The 24,039-nt window shown below is 42.2% G+C and overlaps 1 protein-coding gene across 5 annotated transcripts in view; it reads left to right on the forward strand.

The window, feature by feature from the left end:
* USP4 (ubiquitin specific peptidase 4) overlaps positions 1-22,179 on the forward strand; it is a 38,434-nt gene extending 16,255 nt beyond the window's left edge. For 2 of the 5 annotated variants that reach the window (XM_061362332.1, XM_061362333.1), the window contains 14 exons: positions 438-611; positions 2,441-2,599; positions 2,981-3,205; positions 3,446-3,529; positions 3,985-4,079; positions 13,749-13,940; positions 14,496-14,584; positions 15,563-15,778; positions 15,864-15,934; positions 16,557-16,672; positions 17,369-17,518; positions 18,194-18,297; positions 19,438-19,526; positions 19,650-22,179. In XM_061362332.1, the coding sequence (XP_061218316.1) occupies positions 438-611; positions 2,441-2,599; positions 2,981-3,205; positions 3,446-3,529; positions 3,985-4,079; positions 13,749-13,940; positions 14,496-14,584; positions 15,563-15,778; positions 15,864-15,934; positions 16,557-16,672; positions 17,369-17,518; positions 18,194-18,297; positions 19,438-19,526; positions 19,650-19,751 (1,866 nt within the window). In that variant the 3' untranslated portion in view covers positions 19,752-22,179. Of the gene's footprint in view, positions 1-437; positions 612-2,440; positions 2,600-2,980; positions 3,206-3,445; positions 3,530-3,984; positions 4,080-10,280; positions 10,413-13,748; positions 13,941-14,495; positions 14,585-15,562; positions 15,779-15,863; positions 15,935-16,556; positions 16,673-17,368; positions 17,519-18,193; positions 18,298-19,437; positions 19,527-19,649 lie in introns of those variants that run through there. The other 3 variants (XM_061362334.1, XM_061362335.1, XR_009726813.1) reach the window with 3 other exon arrangements.
* The last annotated feature ends 1,860 nt before the right edge of the window (positions 22,180-24,039 follow it).

Here is a 24,039-nt window from a genome sequence, read left to right on the forward strand (position 1 = left end):
TCACTTCTTGGAGGAGCAAAGACCTTTTTTCTCACGGTCCCTCATATTAAGATTTCAAGGTTGGAGATTGAATATGGGATGTAGGATTGAGGACATTAAGGACATCTCTGAAGACCTTCCATACTTGTTCTGTGCAGATTTATGTGTAATACGTTAGTAAGGTTGCCTGCCCTACCATCCCAGTAAGCGGTGCAAAAACAGGTTTGCATACAGTAATTATAGGAACAGACGAGTCTTGGTTGTTTGCTGTTTACTTTCCTGAGCTATTAAATACAGTAACTTTAAATGAATGCTTCAAATTATTCTGCACTGAAGGAATAGGAGATAATGTTCTAATGGAAGGAGTACATGTTCTAATGTGAAAGTTGGGTTTGTTATTTTATTGCCACTGATTTATTGTCTTGTGCAGTAAATTCACCTTCTTAATGCTTTTTCAGTGTCTAAGCAATACCCCTCCTCTGACTGACTATTTTCTGGAGGACAAGTACGAAGCTGAAATAAATCAGAACAATCCACTGGGGATGAGAGGAGAAATTGCAGAAGCCTACGCAGAGCTCATTAAACAGATGTGGTCTGGAAGACAGTCACATGTGGCACCACGTATGTTTAAAGTAAGTTCTCCATGTTCTTGTAGCATAGCTTTTTGACAGAAGAAACAGTGGAAGCTAATATACCTTCCATGTATGCTAGTGTTAGGAAAGCAACAATGACAGAATTTGTTGTTTTGCGTTTTATGCACATGCTTCTCAGGGTACAGGGAGGGACTTGCTAGTAGTCATACCCCAGAACTGGTTACCGCTCCTTAATGTGAAATGCCTTACTTGGTAAATGACCTTCCAGCCTTGGAGCTGTTTACAGATGCATCAAAATGATCTCTGCCACAAAACTAGGCAAGGTCATGTGAATTGCTGTGAACTTTAATCAGTAGTAAAAGGAAAGTTACAATTTTAAAGAATAAAATTAGAAAGTGGAGAACAAAATGCATTCCCTTGTCTATAACATTATTTATTGATGTAGTGTTCCCAGTGCTTCAGTGTAAAAAGCTGCTTTCAGCTGAAATACTACAATATAGTAGTTGCATACGAACCTCTAGAAAAACTGTAGCTGTGTCTTCTGTTTTAAGTGTAATGCAAAGATGCTCCAGTGCAGAACAGTGAATAAAGCATCCAAGGAACATGAAGAGTTTGCTTCTGTAGTGCAGTCTCGGTATGCTGTGAAAGATTAAGATCCCAAATACATGAAATAAGCAGTGATCTGATATTAGTGTAAATGTGTGTCCTGTTACTGTTTAGATTTTGTGTGGTATAGTCTTGCAGTCAAGGGTATGTGCTTTTGAGACCTGGAGCAGAAGTCTGATGGGCTATAGAAATCTGCCCTCTGTGGAGTCATAGGTAGATCTGGATCAACAAGATGTTTAATTTCTGTGACTTGGAGTTGCTGGCAAATCACCACTATGAAACTTGATCTGTAAACTTCCATTCAGAGGAAATATATGAATATATAGTGGACAGCAGGAAAAGTGCCTTAATGTGGGCTGTTCTTGTTTAAGGCTGGAATAGGAATTGCTCTTTATTTCCTAGTACTACAGTATCAGTTGTGATTTTCCTATTGCTTATTCAGTGACAGTGTTAACTATCTGCATTATGCAAGCAGCCTTTCCATCTGGGCTTCCTTGCAGTTGTTACCTTGAGTGTTCAAAATGTGCTAAGCATAATTTTGCAAGCCTTTTGGACTCTTTTGTGTTTATGGAAAGACTAGTGATGGTCATAGGACTGACCACTTCTTCCATTAATTGTGGTTTTTCCTCTGGGATCCCTTCCTACTGCTGTTTCAGGAGCAGGAACAATAAATGGTAGTGTTGTGAGATAAGAGGTGTGTAAGGGCATGCTGTTTCTGGCTCTTGCTAGCTCAGGCTGTTAAGTTTCTTAGCTTCATATCACAATCTTTAGAGTACCTAGAGATTACTGTGGTGAGATTTTCAATCTTAAGTTTTAAGCCAGTTTTGTTAGCTCATGATCATCTTCTGCAAACATTTTGAGTCTTCCAGTCCACCTGCTTCAGGGTACTGTCTTACAGCAAGTCTGCATCGTGAGAACTGTAAGCTTCTGAAAGAGAAATTAAAGTACAACATATATATTGGCAGATAGGTTTTGTGTGCTGGTTGTTTTGGAGGTTTCTGAACTAATACTGTTAACTTAGATTTCTAGCATCACAGCACTGAATGCATTCTTCCCTCTGAGGACTAGAAGGGGAAATAAAAACAGTTGAGAAAATTGTGCTGGCACCCTTACTGCATTAGAATCCAGTTCACTGTGGTCTGGTGCTAGCAGAAGGTAGCATGGAGTTGATGTCTTCAAAAGGCAGGACATGAGTGTTTTTATTCTTGTTTTTCATACATAAGTAATGCTCAACCCTTCTAACTCTTGTCTCTATTTTTCAGACACAGGTTGGCAGATTTGCCCCTCAGTTTTCGGGATACCAGCAGCAAGATTCCCAGGAGCTCTTGGCTTTTCTTCTAGATGGCTTGCATGAGGATTTGAACAGAGTGAAGAAGAAGCCCTACTTGGAGCTGAAGGATGCCAATGGCAGACCTGATTCGGTATGGTGCCCTTTACTTAAGGGTAGGGCAGGTAGTGCTTCCCAGGGAGTTTATTTGTAGTTTGTGACACTTCCTGGCCTTCCAGCTCATCGGCCACACAAACATTGTCCTTGCAAAGCAGTCTGCCTGGGAGGGGAGAACCCTGCCACACTTTATGGCCTGGCTCACTCTTCATGACACCTCATGGCACGTTGCCGTTGTTCAGCCTTACAGCAGAATATGTGTTCTTGTACTGTTGTGCAGGAAGATGTGCTTATGGTGCAATATTGACATCAGTATCAATGTTCTGAGTTTTCTTTGATCCCTGTGCTTGTGAGATCCCTGAGTGTTTGTGAGAAGTAGCTTTTAATGGTTTTTTTTTTTTTTTCTTTCTATTTATAGGCAGTGGCAAAAGAGGCCTGGGAGAATCATAGGCTGAGGAATGATTCTATCATTGTGGATATTTTTCATGGTCTTTTCAAATCTACTCTTGTTTGTCCCAAATGCTCTAAAGTTTCTGTGACCTTTGATCCCTTCTGTTATTTAACCCTTCCATTGCCCTTGAGGAGAGATCGTCTCATGGAAGTCACCTTGGTATATGCAGACCCACAGCGTAGGCCTGTCCAGGTGAGGCATGTTGAAGACAAAAATTTAAGTAATCCGAGTCTCTCTTAGGTTTCTAAGTTGACACTTTGCAAGTGACGTAGAGGACATTGTTGTCCACCTTTGGGTGAAGTAGGATGGGGTTTTTTTTAATTCAAAAACTGGGAACTGAACATGTGAAATCAAGTGGCTTTATAAAATCTCAGTTCGTGAGACTAGGTTTATTTTGCCTGGTTATAAGCATGATATTGTCTTTGTTTCTAGTACCGGGTTGTGGTGCCGATGATGGGGGCCATCTCCGATCTGTGTGAATCGCTTTCCAGACTTTCTGGTGTTCCTGCAGAAAATGTAAGGGTAAATGCAGACAGTAATTTTTCTTTTTTTGTTCTTGAAGCATTTTGGTTGCTTAGCTTTTAGATGAGTGGTAAGCTAACTGAATGGAATAGTGGTGAAACCCTAGCAAGTTTGAATGCTTTTCTTTGATTGTGGAATAAAAAAGATGCATGAAACAATCTGTGCTTGCTCTTGCAGTACAGAGGTGTAAGAGAAGGGAAAGAAAGCTGTTGGAATTGCATCACCTCCAAACCTCTGTGGACCCAGTCTATTTGCTTTGTTTTTCTGATCTGTCCTAACAAATACAGCTGATTAGCTGCTGGGTGCTGTTACAGAAAACAGTGCTGATGTTATGCTGAAAATTCTGATAAAGAATAGGAATAAAATGTTACTTGAACTTAAAGTTAGTTTGCGTAAACTTACGTAAGCTTTTATTATAATTTCTTTGCAAATATCACTTGCTGTTCTAGATGGTGGTGACAGACGTGTATAATCATCGGTTCCACAAAATCTTCCAAATGGATGAAGGTTTAAATCATATCATGCCAAAAGACGACATCTTTGTGTGAGTAAAGTGAGAAGATGCCATGGTGTGAAGAGTGCTACAAAACATTGTTTTGGTTTCAGGATATAAAACCTGATTACTCCTTTTTTTTTACCTTTTCCCTCTCAAATATAAGCCTTTCTGTAGACCTTTTACATGATTTAGCAGTAATGCAGCACTTCTAGCTGCAGATCGGCATGTGTGGTGTTCAGTGTTTTCCTAATGCAAAGGAAGTCGTGGCCCTGGGTAACAATGAAGTTTGTGTTTGCTCTGTGTTCTGCAGCTTGGAACTTTCTCCAAGTTTTTTTTCTGAGATGGTGATCTGGATGTCTGGATTACAGTTAAACTTTCCCTGGCATTATTAGGCAAGCTCAAGCTTACTGTTATTATGCTTCAGATGGGCCAAAAGCCTTGGAGCTGTTACTAGCATAGTGTGAAGTTTAAGCTGTTATACTCTGCCTTTGCAAAAACCATCATAATAGTTACAGCACTCAGCTAACCATGACTGGAGGTTCTTGGTAGACTCTTGACTGATGCTTACACTTTTTGTGTCTTAACTGTAGTTTTTGAGGAATTTCAGCAAAGTTGAGGGTTAGGTTGTGGTTGATGTTTTATATATGTGTGGTGGATGGGATGGTATGTCTCCAGTCACCTGTGAAATCTGGTGAGGAAGGCAAAAAGTTGTGTTCCTCTGTTGGAGCTGGAAAATGAAAAACGTTGCACATGAAGTGCAAAATAGTCTTTGAGGCTCACACCTGAACCTAGGACTTGAGGAGGTCAAATCCAGCCCTTCATCACAAGTCCAGTCTTCCTCATGTGAGAATAATCCAGTGCAAGGATGTTGCTTCCATAAAATTGTGCCAGTGTAAAGTCCTGCACTGATAGGCTCTGGCACAGTGTGTACCTTTCACTGAGTGGGGTGCGGTAACATACTGCTTGGTGCTGTTCTGTCATGCTGTCTGTTGTCACCTCGTTCCTGAGGTGTAGTATCTGAGTTTTTCAGCAAGTTCTTGGAATGTTGTTCTCTTCAGCTGCAGCTAAAGGTGTGGCATGTTAGGATGCCATGGAAGGACCTTTGGCTTCTGTGAAATCTGTTTTGTGAGGGTATTGTAAAGTGTTAGATTGTGAGTAAGTCTACCTCCAAAGCTGGTAAAAGAATCAAGAAGTGTGATATTACAATGGTAATTACAAAACTACTCCACTTTCTTACAGGCATAACATGTTGCATATCCCTCCACAGAAAACAACTGTGTCTGAATGAGGTCTGCTCTGGGTTAGGAGGTGAGGAGCACTGGCTGAACAGCAGTTCCACGTATATTTTCCTTTGCAGTCATCATTTCCTTTTATGTGCAGGCACAACTGTAAATGAGGTGATGCTGTGAGTCACAGTGAAATGAACTGGGTTAAAAATAACCCTCCAAGCAAGAGAGGGAGTAGCATGAGGAAATTTTGGTAATTGTGTTTTTGCATGTACACCCTCTAATATGTTTTCAGCACTGTGGGGCAAGAGCAAGCAACCAGGCACCAGGGCAAGAATTAGGAGAAATCTGCTCATAGGAACTCCCTTTAATAGGTGATGCTGCCAGGAAAAAGATATGTAAAGTAATATTCTAACCTACAGTTTAAAAAACAGCATTATTTTATTGAAAGGGAGTCTTGTCTCAAACACAACAGAGAAATGCTTGTTCATAAAGAGTAGAACTTGCTATTTAAAGGCAAATGCATATTACTTTTATTGCTGGCAGTCTGCTTACTTTGGTTATAACAAGTCTGCTCATAGGTGTTCTAAGATTTAATTCAGTCATGCAAGAAATGGTAACAGTAGTGTGAAGGTTCTTAAATTACACTCTGTTTCCATCTATTAAGGTCTTGTATCTGCTGAAGCGAGTGTGACAGGAGGGATTGACAGTATCAGTTCTGTGTTAAGATCAGTACAAGGTGGGATTGGTCAGGGTAGGTCTTCATTTTGGTATTTCTGAACTGCAGGTATGATTCTTTAGGGATTTTTACACTTTTGCTGTTACTTACTTACAGAGCCTGAGGTGAGCAGGCGGTGATACTGTAGTGGAACTAAGAAACTTTGACAGTTGTCACTGAAAGGATGTGGTTGAGTTTGAGACTAGGTTCACTGGGCTCTTGCAAACTGATGACATTAGGGGTGTGCTGAAGGTTTTTTTTTTTTGTTACTGCATGTGTTTTTATAGTATTTTTCTTAAAATTATTATTTTGATTTTAATTTTTCCTTGCAGGAAATGTTTTTGCTTTTTATTTAGCCCATGGTCTGAGAAATCCTTGGAGGTCTCTGTGAATTGAAGCTCTTATGCTGAAACTGGCTTCTATAAGTTTTTTCAGGCTTTCTAAATCTTAGTCTAAGATGGTTGAGTAACACTCTGCATTTGTTCCTGCACCTTAGCTGGTTGATGTAACTGCAACTAGAAGGTAACTTGGGTCAGGGTACAGGGCAGTGTTCTAGTAACTCTTTCATTTTCTGGCATGGAGTCCAGTGTTGCTTTGCACATGGCTGTCCTGTTGGAAATGGCTCAAGAGCGGGGTTGGGGCAGATTAAACAAGTTTCTCGAGTGCTCCTCAAGCTGTTACGTTTCTGGCAGAAGTTATCAGTGGTCAGATCAGGGCTTGCTGCCTTCCTGAAGGTGCTGTGTGACGCGTATGGTGTTTGTATGTTCAGATTGATGCTGATGGCAACTTAAGGAGTTTCTGATACCCCAACAATTTACCTTCTTAAATTACAGCCAAATATCTTGCTGTTTATAAAAAAAGAAATAAATCTTTTTTGGAATCTTCCCACTTTAAAGAACAAACTTGCTTCCACTTGAAACTAAAAATCTGTGACTGAAATAATGTATAGTTGAGAAGCATTTTGTTTTCCTAAAGTCAACTACAAAGACTTGAGTGCCCACTAAAAAGCATTTAGTTCTTTTGGCTTTAATATAAGGCCAGTTCTTTAGAGAGGTGTCAGGAAAAGACTTGCTTCTTATGACCGGAAGGGTGGCTCTATGTGCCTCTGTAGGCCACAAAATGTTCAGTTTGGACAAGATCCTTTTGTGCTGGCTGGTGACATAGCTGTGGGGTTGTATCACTAGTTACACAGAGTAATGTGTATCTCTTCTGTTCCTGAAAGAAAACTGTCTTTATATTGATTAATGAAGGGGAACAGCTGCCTTTTATTCAAAAGCATAACTGTAATGTTTTATAGTGACCCATATTTTCACCCAAAATTCACAATTGAAATAAATAACCAAACAAAGACTTAATAAATCAGTCTAACTCGTCAAAAGTTTATTTGCACTTCATTTATACTGGTTATGCCACAAAATAAACTCCTAAGGAAACTTTCTAAAGCAGTAAGTTGAGCTGACAAAATAGTGCAATTGATTTATAAGCAAGGAACCTTTTGGAAGCTGCTTCCCTACCATGTTTTGAAAGCATAAGTTTTCCTAAGATTTGTTTGAATTACTTTATTGCCTTGTGTACTGAGACTGGAACGTATCAGCTTCTCTACTAGAACAGAGGTTACTGAAAAGATGATGTTTTTAATAGCATTACTGATGTTACAAATCCATTAGGAAAATGTCATCATTTCAGGATTTTGTGCTCACAGTGTAGCAAAGCTGAGTAAGAGGTATCAGACTGGAGAGAGATCTCTGGTAATTGTGGTGCTTTTTGCAGGGTGTGTTCTTGGATACTAAATGTTAACTAGATGTATTTGAAGTTGATATATAATAAGCAACCTGGGATGTGAGTGGGGACCATTAGTTAATAGTTTGTATTTAAATGGGGAGTTTTCTAGAATTAAAACATCTCTTGTACTTAAATTAGCATGATATTCACTGTCTCGTACTTGAACTCTTCCCTAATTCATGTTTTATTGATTCCATCAGTTTCATACACTGACCATCTGTTCTTATTTTCCAGTAATGTCTAGTGGCAAGACTTCCCTGTTGGCAAACTATTATGTAAATGTCACTACTTATTTTAAGTAATTGAAGTTAGACACAAAGTTTCTTTTACTGGATAGAAAATGAAGTGCAAAGAAGTAAGCAATTAAAAATAGAGTTAAATTAGTCCAGTATATTCAGAAATAGTTTGCCTGTATATACATTCCCCAAATGTACATTTTAAAATTGTAGACTTGTCAGTAGGTCCTATTGATTTTGAGGTGTTTTCCTGAGAGATTTTGATGGCTAGTCTTGTCATTTGGGTTTGCTCACAGGTCTTTTCATGTGTTCCTTTTTGACAGCCACACTTAGAGAATTCTGGGAGAAGCTGTTATAAACTGAAGCCAGCATCCGTCTGTGCCTCCTGCTAGTGTTTAAATAATGGTGTAAAAATTTCCTCACCTGAAAAGTTCTCTTTCCTTCCTCTGGGAAGCAAAACAAGGTTGTGTTAGTAATCATCTGTGGTTGTTTGCTAGTCTGAAAATGCAGAGAATGAGTGCGTGGTGATGGAGGGAGCTACAAGGCCTCCAGGCTCTGGTTTTGTGAACAGTTGCCATCAAATTGTTCCGTTGTTCCTTGTTCTCTTTGTCCCCATCTTAATGGGCCTTTGTGTGGAGTCCAGTAGATCTTCCAACTGTGATCAGCTAGACGACTGTCTTCTGTAACAGAAATCAGTTGCTTCAATGGTTCTGAAGCTTTAGGGTCTTGAAGTAATTTAAACTGGCAGTTTTTGCTTTCTGTACGTTTATTGGTGTCGCCTTAAGTTGCCTCGGGACTGAAAAATTTAACTATAAATGGTCAATCTCTTGCAGTATTTCTCCAGCTTTGCTTTGTTGAAAGCTATAGCCAGAGCTGGGCCTCCATATGACAACAGTATCCTCATTGGTCTGATAGGTTTCTGATTTTGGAGTTTGCACGCTAGCCAGCTAATAACGTACGTCTTCAATTCAGAATTCAAGGAGGAATCTAATTCTGTAGAAGATCTGTGCCCCAGCAGGGATGTGATTGGAAAAAAAGAAGTACTTTTGTATTGTTGTCTTGCTTTCGACACCAATGTCTGTTAAGTCTCAGCTTTTGATTTATGGCTTTGTATTGCTTGATTACTGAGCAGAATACTGCTTCAGTTGTAAATGTCACTGAGCAGGAACTCACACAGCAGGTTGCAGTAGGAGTAGCATAGTTGGAATGTGCTTTATTGTTTTTTTATTTGCTTGACAGAGGACATAGTCTGCAGGCACAGGTGTTGTAGTTACAGTGTACTACAGATAAATATTTGTGAAACATGCAGTATGTAGTTTGTATAGAGTATTGCACCTTTTTTAGGTGATTTCAGTGGCAGGAAAAGCTGTATTTTTGGTCTGGTTTTCACCATAAGGATATGAGGGAAGACATGTTCAGCCTTCTGTGATTTTTGCAAGGTGTCTTGGACCTCATGAGACATACATTGTGAATTGTTATGTCCCAAGTGGTAGGAGGTGCTGATTCTTGGGGAGGTGGGGTGAGGATCAGACTCGTTTGGAACATATATTGACTACAGAGTAATCTGAGGGGAAGAAGGGGAAGTCTGCCCTGCATGGCTAAGATATATTTTCCCTTTCAGCTCCTCAGTTTCTGGCTTATCAGTTCTTGTGGTATATTACCTGGCCTTTTGTGCTCTCTGATAGTAAAATTTCAAAAAGAAGAAATGTCAATGTTACTGGGCTTCTTAAGTGACTTCAACTCAGATGTATCCCAAAATGAACCTGACTCCTTTTACACAAAAGGACAAAACTATACATTTTCTTCTGTAGGTCACCTGAAAGCGAGGAGAATTTGGGCCTAGAATTCTCCAAGCCTGCACTTTCGTGAGGCTTTGGATTCACCCATTTCTCATTATGACAGGTGTAGAAATTTAGTGTAGTCCTAATAAAAGATATGTTAATATTTAGCATCAGATAAGAGGCACGATGCTTGTAGCAACAAAGGTGTTTGATATAAAACTTGAATCGATATCACTGGCACTATGTGTAGGGGCAGTGCAGCCAAAGAACAGTGGGACTAGCCCGCTTCTCACAGTGTTGTAAATGTTCCTCTCAAGGCATGTTGTTCCCAGGAAAGGACAGGGAGATCGGTGGCAAATGGTCAGGAAGTCACTTCCATAAAGGTGGTCTGCAAATCAATTTGACGATGTTAGCTCAGTGTTTGTGCTGAATGCTCTCATTCTCCAGGCTAATCAGAGAACAGCATTCAGCACATAACCAAAACGCTTACTGTTTCTTTCTCTTAGGTTCTGGGAAGCCCAGCCCCACTAGGACCTCCGGCTCCCGCTCCAATGTAACACCCTCCCATGCACCATGCTGGTGATGTCACATCACCCAGGGATCCTGCTGGAGCTCGGAGCCGGCCTACAAGGGGTCAGGTAAGCACCACTCAAGAATGAACTCCACAGCCCACTTCGAGGGTATCACTCCCTGCATTTCTTCTTAGTTCGGAAGGCCTAAGAAGAAAAATGTTTGGATGGATAAACTAGATACCCTTGTTCTCTTAGCCTGGCTAATGGGGCATGTGTGTTGTTTGCGTTGATAGTTTCACAAATTGATTTGCAGGTCACCTTTAACCTATAAAAGTGTGCATAGTTGAACAAGACATATTTAGTTTGCCATATATACCATGCTTTCTGCCTTCTCTTACAACATGCTGTATATTCTTTAGATGAGTTCATGGTCTCGAGAAACCATGACTGGCTGAAGAAATGTCAGGTTGGTTAACTTGACCAAGGCTACAACAATTACTGAACTTAATTCAGCAAACCAGCTAGTCCAGTAGTTTTGTATGGAATGTTTTAGATGGGTGAGACCTTGTTGCAGACTGATGTAGGAAGTTTGTTCTTGCTTGCTGGAATTGGTGTTTTCTTGTCTGAAATAAGGGGTTTGTGTCCTTTCCAAAACGAGCTTGTATTTTATGAGCTTTTTAAAAATCTTGCTGGTTGAATTCCCTCATCCTTTTTTACCTTGCTTCGGTGTAAGACTGGCAAAATCCTATGACAGAATTTTATGGGGCAAACAACCCATTATCTGAAGAAGTAACATTTGCGGTTTCTTACCTCCTAGTTTACTTGTTGTATGTGTTCTGGCATCGTAAAAGAGATTAGTAATATTTCCGTTACCTAGAAAAGATCAGGAATACATGCAGCGTTTTCACCCAGTTTTTTTCAAGTCCTCTATTCATTCTTGTTGTCAGCTTCTGAACCTATTGTAACTTCACAGCAGCATCTCCGCGTTGGTGTGCAGTGGTAATCCTGTTCAGATGGATCTGTGTGTCAGCTTCTGCAGTGGCATTTTCTGCACTTCTCTGTTCTCTTACAAAACATACTACTTTTTTAGTTGTTGCTACAGACTGACTTGTCCACATAGTGTTTGCCGAGTGGAGAAATTTATCATAAATAGCAGCACTTGGGGGGTATGTTTCAGTAGCATGCAACATACAACATACATAATAGCCTGGTGTTCAGCTCAGAGCATTTTTTGCTTTCAGTGCCTGTAGTTTTCGTGTAGCTCTGCCTTGTCTTTCTGTAGCTTTTCGTGCTCCTGTGCACTTGCTTAACTTTAGTTTGTAAGGGAATGGAAGTTATGTACTTCATTGCTCACTGCCTCCTTTCCAGATTATAACCACAGATCTTCAGGCCTTCATAATCCTCAATAAGACTGGTCAAGTCTTACCCTATTGCTTAGCAGTTTTCAGAGTCTTTTCAGAGTTGTCATGAATGATAAAGACAAGGAGTCAGTATCCAGCTGTGTGGTGGCAGCTGAGCCAATGACTGACATCAAAAACCATGTTGTGTAGTCTGATGTAGCATCATTTTTGTGTTCTATTATTTCCATTAAGTTGTAAAATATAGAATTACAGGGCATTATCAATTTTTAATCAGTTATCTATTAATTCCCATTATTAGATCTATATCCCTCCTTAAACTATAAAGTATCTTAGGTTTTTTTTTTTTTTTTCTTAGAGATGACTGTTGCTCAAGAGATTCAGGAAATGACAGATCCTGATTCTGATACGTCTGCCTCTTAGTACTAGTATGTAAAAGCTGTTCCGAGGTGGAGTGGGTAGAAGGGCACTTGAGTAACTAAATTAGTTACATTTCAATGAGAAGTGTGAGATGCTCTTTTGCAGAGTGTTTTGGAGAGTGTACAGTATGCCGGCTGCTTGTGACAGATGACAACTGCCTATGGGTAATACTCAGCTTTTCCTTTCTGTCCCATCTGTTCCATCACATGGACAGGGCTTCATCTAGGTGCCCAAAGGTGGAATATAGATGAGGGCTGTGTTAGTTACTGCTTGGGGAGCGCAGTGTAGGTGGTGTGAGAGGCAGTCACAAGAATGTCAGGGAACATGTGCTTGCTGTGTACTGATCTGTTTTATAGCAGTGTCATTAGGACCTGGGGTTCATTGTAGGTGATATTCTGGGACCCAGGTATGGTCGTTTGTTGTTTAAATAGTGCTAGGTAAAATAATTCATGTCTTTGTGGTGCTGTTTCTCAGGAAACCATTAAATGTGGACTGTATCCATTGCTAGTGTCCAGTTGAACAGCACTGACAGCCTAGAAAACATCAACAGCCATTTGTGATGGGCTGTCTTACTCTGACTGATCTCTGATGGTCTTTGTGGGTTGGGACTCTCTGGAAGGTTATTTTTCTTCATGTACTCTGCTGACTCAGTACAAGCCCCAAGCTGGGATCCCTTTGGGTTTAAGTAGGATGGAATGAAACTACAACTCTGAAATTTGTTCTTCTGCCTGCTCTACAAGGGCATTTTGAACACGGGAATTAAAATGTTTCTTGGCTCTTGAGAGAAGGGAAATGGCTTGTTTAATATAAGAGAGCTGTTATGAGTTGGTACATTCAGATACGCGATTGTGGTCTTGATCGTTGTGCATAGTGACATCTTCCATGAAATCTTTTCTTTCAGTTTCTAAGATAAGTCTGAAACAGGTGACTTGCCAAATTAAAGAACAGTGTGACTTGGCATTCCTGAAAATGAATCTTTTGTCATGAGTAGCCCTGAAGTGAACACTGTGATAGTATTGGACCATGTGGTTTCTTTTGATCGTGACATCTGCAAATACCTCATTTGCCGTTTTGCCCTGTAGCGCAGGCTGTCTCAGTCTCCTCACTGTTCTCCAGAGCTGTTTGTTTTCTTCCAGAATGCTGGTTTGTTTTATGTGTGTGTTTACTGTCCTTGCGTTTTTCTGTGAAGCAGAAGTTTATAAACTTAGTTTTCTGAAGGGTAGGTTCCTCAGTGGTACAAGCACAGGCCATTAACTGTACGAGAGGCTGGGAGAATGCAAGACCCAAGCTGTCAAGAGGGTTTCTTTCTCCAGAGAGAACAAACATTGTGTGAGGGATTTCAAAGTGTATTTAGTATTCTTCAGTCAGGCTGGGATCTGGTTGAAGCAACATGTGGTTGTCAGGGTAATGTCTTGAGAGGTGAGTAGCAGCAGAGGTGTGAATTAGGGATAGAGACAGAGGGAAGGTGGCAGTTGAGCTGGTAGGAGCTTTGCGTCCTATGCCATTCTGAGCTGTGGAAAATATTCAGGAGACTTCTCTGTAGCATGAAGACAGAGTACTACCCTTTTTGTCATTCTTGGGATAACCTAGTGGAGAGACTTGTTAGATGGAGTTCATATTGGTTCTGCCTGCTGTGCTTCTTGGCAGTGGAAGTAACCTGAGGAAATATCTGTCTCTCAAACAGGTATGAAGTTTGCAAGCCGAGTGAGGACAGCTCAGAGTATGTTACTCTCTCTGTTTACTTTCGGGAGAAGACAGTGAGGCAATCCAGCAATACTTCAGGGACTGTGCTCTTTGGTCAGCCACTATTAATATCTGTGCCGAAACATAAGCTCACTGTGGATCACCTGTACAGTGTGGTTTTGGAGCAGATCGGGTAAGTCACATCTCTATCTTTGAATCCTATTCAAAGTTCTAGTGGTCGCTTATTCAGCTACACTGTAACAGGATGACTGCATCCTTGGTGATGAGAAGAATTTTCCTTGATTTATGTTGCATACAAACCAGGATTTGCATGGCATTAGTGTCTGGAGGCCCCAGGGACATTCCAGTGTCCTGTTTCTGGGGCTCTGTAAAAGCAGACTGGAAGATAATGGTGGTGACAGTCACAAGGGAAGCTGTCTGCTTAGCATTGCAAGCGAAAACTTGAACCACATTTTCAGGGCTCTCAGATGGACCACCATAACTTATTTTTGCCTTTTCCATCTACTGCCAGTAAAACTCGGAGCAAGCAGTTGAGAACAGTGACTTACTGAATTGTTCTTGTTGGACTCATTCTGAGAGCTCTTATCTGTAAATGGTGCTGTATGGGTTGGGTTGGTTTGCTGAGAGGGGTTGGGCAGCATAGACTGATGATAGAGAAAGGGATGCTGTTGTTCTGATGAACAGCTTTGGTATGATTGTGTGATAAACATATTCTCTCTTTGTTTAGCCGCTATGTGAAACTCCCTTTGGCAGAAGAGTACTCTACCCCCTGCACAGACAAAGGAACCTGCAGTGGCTCAAATGGTGTGGTTGAAGGTAAAGTCCTTGCAACATTGGCTGGAAGCTTTTCAGCACTTGCAGCTTTTTATGAGCATTTGGGTTGTACTGTGTGTATTTGACTTAAGCTCTAGCAGATTGTTCTTTCACAATGATTAAACCACACTATTGCATAGGATGACTGCATGATACGGTGCGAATTCTTGTAGACCATTTTCCTTCCAAGTGAGATGAGATGTGCGTAAGCAGCAGCAAGAGTGCAAGGTGTGGTGTACATTCATGTTGACCAATGTGAGGGAAGTCCTTGCTTTCCTATTTAGGTGTTTGGGTGCCTCCCTCCAGAGGCAGCTCCTTTCCTAATAATGCTCTTTGGCTCGATGAAAACTGGCCTGTTAAGTCATAAAGACAAATTCTGGAGAAGTGGAAGTGGTGTTTTGTGTTCATGGCCCGAGAAACACAAGGTCTTGTTCCTAGGTTAGACGCTTAAAAGAAGGCTTTTAATGCTGATTGCAAATGCATGTTTCATTTCCTTTTTGAAATGATTCACTTGTGCTACTGTGAGTAACAACTGGAACAAGTTAAATGGAAATATTAATTGGGGAAAAAAGAATCTGCCCATTTTTCCCCCAAAATGGAAATAACTTTCCTGGAGATTTACACATTCCCTTCTGTAAAGACACCTGACTGCAACCTTGCTGATTCTCTCTTGGGGTGTTTTATTCGGGTGTGCTCTCAGAAGGTGTGATTGTTAACCTAATATGAACTGAGCATTGTTCATCATGTCTGATGCTAGGGTGTAAAGTCCAACACATTACCTGACATCTGCTAAAGGAAAAAAATCAACTTCAGATGTGGTTGGCAAGCTGATTTTTATTTTTTTTGTGTGTGCATCTTTTAATTTCTTTCTGAGTAATCAGTCTGTTGTAACAGGCTTATGTGAACAGCTGTTCATGTGAGGTGTCAGTCTGAACTTTCACTGAAGCTCTTCAATACTGTGCTTGTTTTAAATTTTGACAGGTGACATTGAAGAGATGGAGCATCAGGATGGCGGAGAGGAAGGCAAGGACAAGCTGGCAGAAGCTGATCCCTGCCACTCTGAGGGTTGTATGCAGGTTGAGTCAGCAAGAGACCTGCAGCCTTGTAAGAAGCAGCATTTCACTTTTAGCCTTGTGAATTCCTCTGGGACCTCTGAGATAAACTCCATTGTAGAAGGAAAAATCTTAAAACTCAATGGTAATTATTGTCTTGCCTTTTTTTTTTTTTCCCTTCTCTTTGTTCCTTTGCAATAAATGGTGTTTTGTTTTTGTGTTTCTTGTAGCTTTTTCTGCACTTGCTATTGACTGGGATTCTGATACACGGAGGCTACTTTTTGATGAACAGGAGGCACAGGTTGTAGTATGCTCTATTCATAAACAATCTGTATGTGAATGTGCATGGTACTTAAATGATGACAATAAATGATGACATGTAGGTGTAGCTCCTATAATAAAAATTGGAGTCACCAGCATGAGAGATGTTTGCTTTAAGTCTTCTAGTGACAAGATACATAGTTCTGTAACTGCTGATCTGTTTCCAGTGTGTTCTGAAAAGTAGATGTTTTAATTTCAAAGCTAAGTAGTCTAGTTCATAGTGCACTCAACAAACCAAACCAACCAAACCCCCAAAACTCTAAAGAAACCAAGCTCACAAAGCCTAATAGAAAGCTCAGTGTTCTTTCTGCCAGAGTCCTGTTGATTGTGTTTTGTAACAATAATTTCTTGCTACTCTTTGCCCCCCCAAAAAAGGCAAAAACCAAACCCTAAATCCACCAACTTTGAAGTAAGGACACACTGTATTACTCTTATGGACTGTTTGTACCACAAGAATGAGTGTTTGGCAGCTCAAGATGATTGGGGGGAGAAAGAGGGTGGACGAACAGAAATTAGGCAGCATGGTGAAGTGTGTGCCTTTCTGTGATGTCAAGGATTAAAGACTGCATGGAATTAAATAAAGAATTCATCTCTTCCACTAGGCATTTGAAAAACATGGAAGTATGTTGCAGCCACAGAAGAAGAAAGCTGTGGTAGCCCTCAGAGACTGCATAGAGCTCTTCACTACTATGGAAACACTTGGTGAACATGACCCATGGTAAGAGCTTCTGTCTGCCTGCCAGGTTTATTGTAAAATGCCACATTATTTGCCATGGGAATCTGATAATTTCCCAGGTCTGTCCTTTTGTATTCACCTGTGAGAAGTCTGTCAGTTCTGTTAAGTCACTAACTTGATAGGCTGCAGATGTGGGTTAGTGAAAAGCATTTGCTTCTTGCCTTTACTATAAAGAAAACCAAAAAACCAAGTCTAGCAGTGGGCATGTAGCTTCCAAAGATCAAGCAGTGTTTAATTCCCCAGCATATATGTGTCTTTCAGACTGTGTCAGAGGAAGCAGTTGGGGTAATAAAGGGTCAAAGCATATGGCTACCTTCAGGTTTAATCCCCCATTATTTTTTTTTCTAGCTTGAACCAGTCCTGACCCGCAGATCCTAAGTGACCAAAGTGTGATTACTGTGTGTGCAGGAGATCTTACGATGTTGCTTGCTAGCTGTGTAAGAAAATAACTTGTAGTAGGTGTTAGTTTATTGTTAATTTCCCATTGCATGCTATAGGTGTTTTTGCAACTGTTACCTGTTTGAGCTGGGTCAGGCGATAACAATTAGCAGTGGAACCTTTAAGCCATACTTTTATTTGCAAAAGACTACTGTGCTGTTGAGGCGTTTCTTAATGGGAGGCCAGAAGCTTTTCATTTAATGTAGTCTTTCATTTCCTTGTTTGTTACTCCTTCCACAGGTACTGCCCTAACTGTAAGAAACATCAACAGGCCACAAAGAAGTTTGATTTGTGGTCTTTGCCCAGGATTTTGGTAGTGCATTTAAAACGTTTCTCATACAGCAGATACTGGAGGGATAAACTTGACACTGTTGTGGAATTTCCTATCAGGTAGGATTCTTCCCTCAAGCTAGGAAGAGCCTGGTCGAGAGAAATCTCCCAGTGTTACTGGTGGGGCAGGCTTGTTATTAAAGCTGTAACTGGAACAGCTCTATGTTCTGGGTTTCAACTGCAGTACAGCAAGCATGAGTTGAGGTGGTGGTATTTTCCTTTTTGTTAACCTTAATCAGCTATGCACATCTCAAAGAACACTACTTGCCAGCAGGTGCTATTTCTTCTGAAATTAGGATAAAACCATGTGATTCTGCTGAACCAAAAGAACTTCTAGAGAGCAAATTTGTTGGGCAGAGCTGCACTTGTACTGAGGATTGCACAAGTACAAGTGAAAGCCTTCCTCATTCCTTTGCTGCTGCTTGACAGCATCCTGCTGCAGGATGAAGAGTATTCTTTACTACTCCTGTCTCACTTTTCAGACATATGCAGGGATACTCTGAAATGTATTTTATTCAGCACCTCCCTCTGAATCTTTTAGCAGCACTTGATGGGGATCTGCCCTGTGTGGGAGGGCTAACATATTTTGTCTTTAATAATATCTGGCTGTAGACCAGCAGAGTGCAGTCCTTCTCTACCCATGTGGCTTAGCCTGTAGAGCTTCATAGGTATCATGCATCACTTTTTAGAAAGCACTGGTTACTGGTGTACTGATACTTCTGGTTTTTGTTTCAGGGGTTTAAACATGTCTGAATTTGTCTGCGACCCAAGAGCAGGCTCCTATATCTACGACCTCATTGCAGTTTCCAATCACTATGGAGCCATGGGAGTGGGCCACTGTGAGTAACTGCTTCTGTGTTCTTTTCACACAGGAAATGCAGGCAAGAGGGGTCATGAGAGAGCTCTGTGCATTGGAGACCTGCAGGAGCCCTCGCCAAGGGTGTCTGGACAAAACTTATCTGTGTTCTGTATTTGGAGGTTGTGTCCTTCCCATTAGGATTTGCAGAGCAGCTGGCCAGTTTGTGTAGTCTGCAGCTGCACAAGATCTGGCTCTGGTGCCTGTGGGACCTTGGTTATAGTAATCTAAAGTGTGTGGTTGTGTTCCTTGGTATATGAGTGGAGTCAAGATTTTTTCAATGCCAAATGTGAAATTGTGGAAAGGAGCTTGACTGGTGAGTGCTGGGGAGAGTGTTCAGTGTAACCTGTCAGCTCAGCTCTAAGACTTAGCCTCTTGCTCTTAATCATGCTAGAGGGCGGCTGCTTGTCCAGTGTGGGTGCAGTGTCACAGAGCAGAGATTGCCTGCAGCCAAGCAGGAGCTTGCCAGGTTCCTCAGTAGTGGAGAGGCAAGGTCTGGTGAGCAGGAACTGTGCATAGGCCAGGAAGACAGAGCAGAGGATATGCTTGTCATGAAGTGGTTTACTGTGAGAGGATGATGAACCCTATTCATTTGGCAGTTTATGTGCTCAACTTAAGGGTATGCCACTGTAGAATAGCATTAGCTGAAGAGGGATGTGGTTTGAGATTGGAGATCAGTCACTGAAGTCTTTGTTGGAAGAAACTTTGTAGGACTTTAATCCAGCTTCCTTCTTGAGTCAGGAATCTTGTGGTCAGATCCATCATCAATGGAAAACTTCTCTGTCATCTGAAAAATGTGAAAATGCAGTCTTAAACTGCTTGGGAAAGCTCTGGCTCAAAGGGGGTGAACAAAACACTGTAGTTTCTTTCCTCAGTTTCTTTGCCTTGTATCTCTGATATCAGGGATCAGTCTGGCATGTGGAACATGGTTCTGGATTTGACAGACCGGCTAGCATTTTCTAGAAGTTGTATATATTGATGAGCTAGGTTTGGGGTAGTTAATGTTAAAGCTGGCTCCTGACCTCCCATGCACAGTCAGTTTGAGTCTTGAGCAGCGCAGCTGGCATGGCATTACCTGCCAGTCCTCACTGGAGCACTGAGGTGCAGTTTCTTCTCCTGACAGACACTGCCTATGCAAAGAACAAAGTGAATGACAAGTGGTACTATTTTGATGACAGCAGTGTATCAATGGCTTCAGAAGACCAAATAGTGGTGAGTATTTGGCCTGAGGCCAGTCCTGTGTTTGTGCTCAAAGTGTAGTTCCCTGCTTTGGGCATTATGTTTCCAGCCAGGCTATGTGGATTGTTTCAGGTGGTTTTCTTCTTTGTTTGGTAGACAAAAGCTGCGTATGTGCTGTTTTATCAGCGCCGAAGCAGTGAGGAACATACTACCCCATCTCCTCCCCAGGAAGAGTATGACGGCATGGATACCAACTAAGCATCACCTCCAGCACTCAGCCACCACATTAGCGGTTGCTCTTCTAAAGCCATGCCTGAGGCACCTGAAATTTTTTCTTCCTTCTTGTAGGAGTCAAGCAGAAAATCTAGCGCTGAGAGATTGTGTGCTGGGGGTTGCAGAGTAGCACTGGAGAGCCAGGTACTGATACTTGGGTATTTAGAGGCCAAAAATAATATATATTGGAGCTTCAATAAAATTACTTTTAAAATCTGGCTGAGCTGTATGGCTAGAGGCAGGGGCCAGGGCTGAGCTGGGGCTGTGGCTGAGAGTTGCAGCTGAGATTGGGAGAGCACAGCCTGAGCTGGAGGCCAGCTCACAGCTGAGCCTTGTGGGGGCCTGGGGAGCAGTACAGGGGATATGATTCTGTGAATCAGTGTGGGGGTTTCCTGCTGGCTCTGGTGTTGGTGCTGGGTCATGCTGGTGTCAGGGCAGTTTGCTGCACCCTGCCTGAAAGCTCAATTCAAATCTCTGTACATCTGGCCTGTCCATTGCGGTCTCTGCCATTGTACCTTGGTCACCTTGCGAAGCAGCAAATGTTTCTCTTTCTTGTGACCCTTCACTGATATATCTAAGGCTTTTCTGGGCAGTTTTGACTGCCTCTTTCATGTGAACACTGAATCCTGTAATGTAACAAACTTTGCTGGAAGCAGATCATACCTGCCTATAGTATGGTATGTGTGCAGGTTGATCTACACAGTGACACAGGACACAGCTGCTCTGCCTCCCATTCTTCTGCAGAGAAAATGTCATATTTTCGTGGTTGGACAACTTCTTCTCTTCATCCATCTACACCCCTTGCTTCCAGGCTGCTCTGTAAGCACTTTTTGCCTCTACCACTACGATTTGTGCAGTGGCAGTGTTCTTACCCGCCTTTGCTCATTTATGTGACTTTTTAGAGCTTTTTCTCCAGCAAAGCTCAGCAATGTGTCCCCAGAGCTGTCACCTGTGAGGATGACAGCCCAGCGCAATGAATTGTATGAGTTCTCAGCTTTTTCTCTTGTGACTTTTGGAACTTTTTTGACTACTTGTTCAGCCTTTCTTCTCCTCACTTGAGCACTGCCCTTTAGATCCTGCACTCCATCATCTTCTGGGAGGCTGCAGCTGTGATGGTTCTGTCTGAGGTCTCCCTTTGCCTCAGCTGTTCAGTAGTTCCACTCCAGCCTTTTGGTACAACTGACAAATGTTCTTCCCTCTGTCCTCCTTTACCATCTGTGTTACTTGTAGGACACAAGTCCAGCTTTCTTCTTGAATGAGGATCTCTGGTGGGCACTAGATCAGGTCAGTCCTCAATGAAGAACTGGTCTTCAGTGTGAGAAATGGGAAGAATTTAGAGCTTTAGCCTGTGTTTTCCAGGAAAAGATCTTGCTCAAGGTGGTGAACCAGACAGGAGGGTTTTTTGTTTTGGAGCCAAGTGTGTTGACAGAATAAAAGGCTAAGACAGGCTACTGCCCTGCTTTTTCCCCCAGAATGCATGCTTAGTGCCACTCAATCCTCTGTGCACAGTCCCTGTGGCTGCTTTGCTGACAGTGATCTTCTCTTCTGATGGTCAGTGGAACAGCAGTCATCCATTTAACTCCCAGTATTTCAGCTCAGCTCCCTTTTCTGCAGCTCTTGGTGACAAGCCCCATAGGAAGTTGTTGTGTGCTTGTGTCTGCACCTCTGCTGTGCTGCAGCTGAGCAAAGCCCAGTCAGCTACTGCTATGTTCTGCTCTAAGCGATGGGAAGGGAGGAGGGGCACTGAGCAGCCCTTGGCTGGGGCACTGAAAGATGAGAGAAGGGCTGTCTTTAGCTGGCACACTGGTGTTGTGATCCTCTTCTGTGGAATTTTGCTTTTAAAGCATTGGAATTTAAATTTTGAGGTCCTAGTTGCTTCATTGCTTCTGCTGTTCAGGTTTGGGGGTGGTTTGGGATTTTTACAACTCTTCATATTGTATTTCTGTGATTGTTTTTGTTTTTTAACATGTTACTGAGGGGAGCTTCTGAAAAGCAATTTTTAAGCTGTAGCACTGCACTGAATTACTCTTATCAGCATGTTTTTATTCATTTTAACCCTGAAAGAAGACTACATGGGCATTCCAAAATGGGGAGGAGAGGAAAGGGAGGGGGTAAAAGACCTTTCTAAAAGAAAATCTAATCTGAAATAGCCGTTGTTCTCATCCTCATCTCCCCACCTGTGCTGACACCAGCAAACACATCAGTGAGGATAAATCCTTGATGCCCAGATGCTGAACAGACTGTCGTACTGCAGAAAAAGTGGCCTAGCTCTTACTTTCTCTGCCCCTGAGCTGGTGGGCTTTGGCTGGTGTGTGTGTGCTGTAATACCAGACCTGTTTTTTTAGACTAGCACTTTGTAAGTGGCTGGCTCTGTTGTACAAAGATGAATATTAAAGAGTGGTTTGCACTAAAACTGGGTTGTGTATTATTTTCAGCTTCCGTTGTGTGACCTGAGACGGTTGGAAGGTGCCTGGGGATGCAGGAGCTCTTCTGGCTGGGGGAGGGCAAGTCCTGTGAAGCTAACCCCTCCTGCTCTGCCAGGAGGGATTTGAGAGAAAGGCAGCTGTTGCCTGCACTGCTCTGTACACCTTAAAGTTCATGCTCACTTCAGGATTGGCTTTCCTCACGTGTGGTGCTGTGTTACTTGATAACTGGTGCTGTAGCAAAGCCTCCCCTTGCCTTTCGGTGACACTGTGCAGCCTTGGCTGCAGCTTCCATGTTATTCCTCTTCCTCTGCAGATCTCAGGGGAAGCCATGTCTTCCTTCTGTCCATTTTCTCCAGGGGTATCAGGAGATGCTGTCATGGAACTAGTAAATTGAGGCTAAATGCAATGTATTGTTCAAACTCAGTTAAAGCTCCACCAACACAGGAGCCTAATAATAGTTGGAGCCTCAGATAGAGTTGGAAGAGCTGTAATGTAGAACAGCAGATGGTAAGGATTGCTATGGAATGCTGACCTCCCCAGAATGGCATGAAACCCATCATGGGACAAAGGGGAAGGAAAGTGGCATCTCTCGGACTGAAGGTGTTAGGGTGTTGTGTGTCAGTGCAGAACAGCTTATGCAATAATGCTGAGGGAATGAAGTGAAATTCCCATAGCAAAAGAGAGGGAGAAATAACCTGAAACACAAGTTGTATTGTCAGAGAAGCAATTATGAACATTCAGAAAAGAGGTCTTTGAGGCAGAAAAGAACATCCCTGAGCTAAGGCTCCTGTTCAGAGGGGAAATGAATTTGGTAAGAACAGAAAACAGACTGTGTCTTAGTCCTGGGTCAGCTCCTGCATTGAAGAGGGTGTGCAATTTTACCCCCCCAAAAAGGGCTCAAAATACAGAGGTTGGGGGAAATAACAGCCAAAGAGTATGAAAGAGCTTCTGTTTAAGTATTTCCCCAGGTTAGGACTCTTCCCTGGGGCAGAGAGATCTGAAGAGCTCCTGCAGAAGGACAAGCCAGGAGAAGTTGCTTTCTGTTCTCTACAGTCCCAAGAAGATGCAGGAGGCTTAAACTGAGCTGTTTATTTTCCCCACCTAACACAGTAAATGACTGAACAGGGACCAGAGGGAACAGCCAGGCTGTATACACCCCTTGCTGGGTGTATATCCCAGCAGGCAGGAGGGCTCTGTATAGGTGTCTGTAAATGGACTTGGGAGGGATTAAATTAATGGGGAAATAGTCCTTGTATTTGCTGCCTGTGCACAGAAATGCCACCTATGGCTCTCTACTGCCCAGAGACCTCCCAGGAGCTGCTCTGCCCAGGACTGAAAGCAGCAAAGAGGGGACTAGAAGTTGCCCCTGTGACCACCGGTGTGTTCACTAGCAGATTGAGCAGGGCAGGTAAAAATAGCTGGGATTTTGCATCACTGGGTGCAGGCTCAGATACGAGAGGAAGGTTAGCTGTCCTGTGCTTTGCCGCGAGCAAGTGGTGAGTATCTCCCACTTGCTTTTGTTTTCTTCTGAGAAAGCTTCGAACACAAAGTATTATTGCAACAGGAAAGAGAGTACAGAGAGTAAGGCCAACCACTGCTTTCAGAAACTGAATCCTTGTGCTTCTGTTGAAATGTGTGACGTTGTTGCCAGGTCAGTTTTGAATTGCTAACACAATGATGTTCAAAAGCAAATGATACCTACCTGTGCCTTTGCTTAAACACTTAAAACCAGAACCATGGACACTACTTGTGCCCATGAGACATTTTCCGTCTCATGTAGTTTTAAGTTCTTTAAGCAACCTTTTCTTTGTTAGAAATGTTAGATCTTTTCTCCAGCATACATTTCC

This window comes from Neopsephotus bourkii, unplaced genomic scaffold (assembly GCF_033783945.1).
Source record: "Neopsephotus bourkii isolate Nb327-2 ecotype Australia unplaced genomic scaffold, CSIRO-AGI_Nbou_v1 NB_1120, whole genome shotgun sequence".
Classification (NCBI taxonomy): domain Eukaryota; kingdom Metazoa; phylum Chordata; class Aves; order Psittaciformes; family Psittacidae; genus Neopsephotus; species Neopsephotus bourkii.